The sequence below is a fragment of the Chelonoidis abingdonii genome, chromosome 2 (genome assembly GCF_003597395.2).
Source record: "Chelonoidis abingdonii isolate Lonesome George chromosome 2, CheloAbing_2.0, whole genome shotgun sequence".
Classification (NCBI taxonomy): domain Eukaryota; kingdom Metazoa; phylum Chordata; order Testudines; family Testudinidae; genus Chelonoidis; species Chelonoidis abingdonii.
The window spans coordinates 94,430,120-94,436,119 of record NC_133770.1 but is presented as its reverse complement, the minus strand read 5'-3'; the positions used below and the strand labels follow the sequence as shown (position 1 = coordinate 94,436,119).

Below are 6,000 nucleotides of genomic sequence, written 5' to 3'. Positions count from 1 at the left end.
CTGGCACTCATTTTTGTTCTCTTATGATCTGCCATGTAAAAAATATATTTAATCTCTGTATCATAACACTATATGGAAAATATATTATAAATAAGAATCTTATGAAAAGTAAATGTTGAGTTAGAAGAGCAACCTTTATTTTTACCACCTTTATTTCCAAAATGAAAAAAAAATGGTATGGATTAGGTCCTCTCCAAATTAATGAATTAATTTTCAGGTAGGTGGATTTGTCAGTCTTTGGAGATGGTTGTGTACTGTATCTATCATTTTGCAACAGCCAAGCTCCTTGTCTTTTTGTATCTGGTACAGAAAAGTGTGTATTGCATTGAAATTGGGCGTGACAAGTTTCGGGTTGGAACCAGATTCCCCAGTAATTAATAAATCCTATCTGGGTATAAGAACGCCTTTCTTGCGTTTTCGGCTGGAGAGTACAATGTAACGAAAGTAAAACCGGGCCAGAAGGCCACTACAACATACGCAGGGGCAGAATCGTGCTTCTGTAACATACAATCTTCCACACACTAGTGAGCGACCATCCCAACTGTGGAAAATGCATCTCTGCCCATGAGCAAAGCCTGAGTTGGACCACTCAGCGGTCCCCTAAAATCCAGCCTTCCTGGTAGTCCTTCCGAGCAGCGATTGCTCTGAATAGCTCGTGTGTGACCCGCTGCAGTCTGTCGGCTCTTCCTGCTTCGCTCCTTCCTTTCCTCTTGGCTGGAGACATAGGAAGGCAGGGAGGGGAGTTTAAAGAGCTCAGGGCTCCCTCCCCCCACGTCCTATCAAGAGGATCAGAAAGCCCTTGACGTGGCCCGGAGCCGATTGGCCAGCAGCCGATAGGATCTCTGCGGCCAGCAAATTAAGGCGGAGGAAAGTGTGCGACTGATCGCAGTGTCCACCCTTCTGCCCTCTGAGCCACTCCGGGCTCTGGCTCCAACCCGCAGAGAGCAGCCGCCGCAGCCTGAGCCAACTCGCTCCTCTCGCACGCAGCGAGCCATCTAATGCAGCGCCCGGGAGATGATGGTGACAGTTTAACCTAATCCTGGCCGGAGCCTTAGATCCGACCCCGCGGGCATTGTGAAATCCTAGGTATTCTCCATACACACAAAGTGTTGGGCCCCCGCAGTGTCTCCTTGTCTCTCACGGTCCCCCAAGATCTCCTAAGTTTGGTTCCCGGGCCGAGTAGCTGACCCCGTGTTCTCTTGCTTGGCTCCGCTGCTTAGTTTTGTAGGATTTTTTTTTTTTTGGCTGGAAGCTGGGGATCAATTTAGGACCTTCTTGTTTGGTTTGTGTAGGATTTACTCTGTGATCATGGAATACACAGCATCCCCCAAACCTCAGCTCTCCTCCAGAGCCAACGCGTTCTCCATTGCTGCTCTCATGTCAAGTGGAAGCTCGAAAGAAAAGGAAAGTGCAGAGAACACCATCAAACCTCTGGGTAAGTTGTAATCTTGGGCTGTTCCTTTCTCAACCGCAGGACTGGATCCTGTGTCGTTCCTGCCCAAATGGATCTCTGATCCACTACAGGAAGCAGGTAGCTAGAGAGGGATGAAGTCAAATATCTTTTGGGAGGGAGGGGCGTTGCGTGTCACTTAATTCTTTGAAAGTCAGAATACAGTGTCCCGAAGCAAACAGATACGGAGCAAAGAAAGTAAAGGAAATTGTTTAAATTGTTCACTGCAGATGTGTGAAGAATCCAGGCTGAATTTGGTCCACATTCTGATTTTCCTTGTGTGTGCTTTTTAGTCTGGTCAAAGAAATACCAACGCATTTCACTACTGTCTGTCCATTTTCCTATATTTTAAATTGGTTCCTTGTGGCATTGATTACTTTTTTAAGGCGAGGCTTTCCCTCAGAATAACACAAAATCCAGTGCAACCAGTACGGATATCGCTGAAAACTGAGCTTTGGAGGCAGCAATAGTTGCAAAGCTTATACATAAAAGGGCAAGTTAACCAATCTGGGATCCAATTTTAACAAATTATAAAGCTAGATTGCATGATATACACTTCATATTTTCATTTACATACTTGCATTTAATTGGAGAACATGAGGAATTTTAATAAATAACTAGCAAGAGGAATTTATATTGCTGTTTGCGAAATTCTTTAGACTGCTGCACAAGTCAAAGAATAACGTTTGTTTCTTCTGTTAAGTTCTAATATTTATTTTCCTTACAGAAGCTAAAACCTTATCACAAAGCCATCTTTTTTTTATTACTGCCGTCATTTTCAGTCGAAGTAGTTTAGAACATTAACCAGTAACTATTTTCTAAATTCCTCCACTTTTAGTTACACTGTTTATTTAACAACTGTTACCATTTATAGAAAACATCAGACTGTAAGGCAGAAGGCAGATACGTTTCTCTTCACTCACGTGAATGATGCAAGAGAGATTACTTTAAATTATATACATTACTTGTACTTTTAAAAAGTACAACAAACAAAACCCGAAAACAATTATTACACTATAATAAAAAAATTATATACACAGTTCTGAAAGGTTTTGTTTGTTATCCTTTGATTATTTAGCCTGTGCACCTTGTAAGAAACAAAAATCAAATTATTTATTTTTAGCACATAATCATTTTGAATAATAAATCATTGTGAGTTTCAGTAAATGAAGTCACTTAAAATTATTTAAATTCTTTAGTGAATCTGATTCAAGACGACCGAGTTGAACGTCCAGACTTTTTTATGGCTATCCCCAGAAACTCACAGGGAAATTTAAAATAAAAAAAAGATAAAAAAAAAAGAAGGCTTTCTCTAGAAATGTAGGGTCTACATGAATAGTATTAAATCAAAAAGTGGAGGGATTCAGCATTGCCAGATCGCTTGATATCTGCTACATCTAATAAAATTATACGCTGTCTGATCTACAAATCTTTCGTGTGTTTTAAGTATTCTTTTTGTTTTCTAATATTTGGTTTATGGTGTGATGCAGGCCGGATACGTTATAAAATGTGTGCTTGACACAGAATCCCATATTTAACTTCGTCTTGGATTATTCACTGCTTTCTCTATGTCTACTGGAAACATTTCTTCAAGTCATATTCGATTTCTATTCATGTTCCAAAACAGATTAAAAAAATCATCTAGTACACCAACTATCCTCATCCAATATTTGTATTTTGAGGATTTGGGGGAGAAATCGCTGCTTTGTGATTTTAATGGCGTATTTATTCAAGTAAAGTTCGTTTGAGTCTGGAGATTCAAACAGTATGAAAAGCATATTGCTGTATTTTTGATCCGAGATCATATAAAATGAAACCAGGACAGTGGCGTTCGTTAAACTCCTAACATAACATGGGAGAGATTATTGTTAGAACTGGTTTCCTTTCAGATGACAATTAAGTTAAACTATTAAATGTACTTTACAAAACTTGTACGTTTTTAGTAAGAAAATAATAGTTTGAATTGTTTGTACATACATTTATCCTAGACAAAACATCATAATTTACTGATGTGCAAAATATCGCAACGCCAGATATAGATTATTTTTAAAACCTCTTTTGAGGACGCCAGTTTCCAAATAACACATGTGCAGCGTTTGTTTAATAATCATGTATTCTGGCAAACGTACTGACTGGTTTCAGAATGTGTTAGCTGTATTTTTCTTCTCTTTTCTTTACTGTAAGCGCAGTCGTTTAAATTATTTAAGGCGAAGTGTTTGGTCAACCTTGTTAGGATACCTGCAAAGCTGTATTTATAACAAAGGGGAGGGGGGAAGAACAAGAATGAATCTCTGTAAAGACTTCAAAATCCCCTCTTACTACGTTGGCTTCTGTTTTATATTTATATCCGCGCCGCCCACAAAATACTTTCTATCCCCCAAATACCTCCTGCATCACACTCAAGTAGTTTCTTTTTTAAGGGTTATAATAATAGGAACAATTAGAAAACCCTTCTGCATTCAATCACACTGACTCGCGCAGTCTGCCCTTATCAAAACTGGAGCTGAACGCTCCTGTTTTAATGAGAATTAGTCATCTTGTGGCCAGTGGCAAAGTGACCTTTCCACTGAAATCCCCTGTTAGCAGGAGATATTGGACAATCAGCTTTCCTGTGTGTTTGAGGTGCCCTCCGCGCAAGGATCTCTGGTCGCACGAGGGTAGAAAACCAGTGCAAATAGACAGTCAAGTCGCTTCGCCTGTTGATTATTTTCTTTTGAAACTTTTAACTTAATCCTTTTCTGCTGATTCCCTCGGAAGCACCAGGCACCAAGACAGGATACTGGGGTAAATGGACCATTGGTCTGACCCTGTGTGGCCGTTCTTACGTTCTTCTCTGAACACTCAGTTCTGGAAATGCTTTCTGGGCTCGGGGAGGTTCTGGGCTTACTGTATATAAATGATCGACATTCTTGAGATCCAGATGTAGGGAAAGCCGGGGTTTCTCTCTTCCAGTCCTTAGACTGAGGGAGAAATTTCTCTCCCTCTTGGGAGCTATAACTTACCCAGCTTCCTATTTGTGCGAACTCTGTTATTTGGGATGCGAGAATGTCCATGATACTGAACGGGCTGCATTTGTTTCGTCCAATGGAAATACTACCCCAGAAAGAAGTTCATGTTCAGTGTCTCCAGTAGGTAATATTCCCAGGGACCAAGATCCCCCCCCCCCCAGCTAGTTTAAGGGATTCAGTGTCCGGGTGACACCTGAATAGCCGTCCCTTTAAGAGAGACTCTGAGAATCAGGTCCATTTTAAGGCGACTCAAATTACGTACCCAAAAATCTTTAGTGACTTTGAAGAGACCTGGCCCCATTCCGTCGTTTAGATTTAGACAGGAGCCCATTGCATTACTGGCTCCTGATGGAGTCCTTGTCTACCCGGCTCAGAACCTAAATGCCTTGTTTTTCAAAGCACTGGTCGTTTCTCCTCATTATCATCTCTCTTCCCCTCTCTCTCTATCTCTCAGAACAATTTGTTGAGAAATCCTCCTGCGCTCAGCCGCTGAGTGACTTGTCCAGCCTGGATCCCCACGGGGAGTTCAGCGCCAGCCCTTCCGCCCTCTGCACCGAGCCCCTCATCCCCACCACCCCCATCATTCCCAGTGAGGAAATGGCCAAGATCTCCTGCAGCCTGGAGACCAAAGAGCTGTGGGACAAATTCCACGAGCTGGGCACTGAGATGATCATCACCAAGTCTGGCAGGTAAGGCTGGAGAGCAGCATGGGGGACGAGTGGGGGGGCTGGTTTACTCGCCCGGTTTTCTGTGCTGCCAGCTTGTAAAGGGACTTTAAAGAAAACCCCCAGAGAATTACCCCCCACCCCAATGCGGCCAGCTGCTGTAGGGCTGGGAGGGACTCGCCCTACACCGGGCAAGGTGGAGCGGAGGCAGAGTAGCCGCGGGCGCTGGCTCATCAGTGAGCGGCAGGTTGGCCGGGCTCCCCAGGACAGGCGGTTGGGAGCAGCCCGCACGCGCTCAAGGGCCCTGGGACTCGCTGGGGCTACCAGGCAGCGTCCTGTGTTAAGGGGAGCGGGGGGAAACTGTGTTTGCAAAGCACAAGCTTATTCTTGTCCCGGTGTGCGTCTGAGCTGGGAAGAGAGGACCCCAGCCCCCGGGGTTGGTCGCTCCCCCGGGCCTCTGAGCAATGCTCGCATCCGGGGTCGTCCTCCCAATTTGCACTGTCTGCACCCAGTGCTAAACTATTGCATGCATTTCCCCTCCCAACCCGCCACATTGTCTAAAATATTATTGTTTTTAGAATGACAAGTTTGACCCCGAACTCCCAAACGAAACAAGTATTTTTTCTAAATCCCATTTATTTTACAATTTTTTGCCCTGGATTTACTGTAGTGTCTTTTAGCGCCCCCTGCAGGCCCTATGCCAAGACTATCCCTCTCATGCTCAGAGAGAGAGACAGGGCCTGCTGGTCCTTTATCATACAGACACGGTGGAGCTTCTTGGAGGGGAAGGCTCCTGGTGTAATCCGCTGACCGATCAACAGCTGGGTACCAGGTTGATCTCACTAGGTTGCTGGTGTCACCAGGTTGTGCTGGGGAA

The 6,000-nt window shown here is 43.8% G+C and overlaps 1 protein-coding gene across 1 annotated transcript in view; it reads left to right on the top strand.

The window, feature by feature from the left end:
- The first annotated feature begins 1,308 nt into the window (after positions 1-1,308).
- LOC116823824 (protein C-mannosyl-transferase DPY19L1) overlaps positions 1,309-6,000 on the top strand; it is a 238,708-nt gene continuing 234,016 nt past the window's right edge. The window contains 2 exon segments of the mRNA XM_075062586.1: positions 1,309-1,435; positions 4,913-5,147. Coding sequence (XP_074918687.1) covers positions 1,309-1,435; positions 4,913-5,147 — 362 coding nt within the window.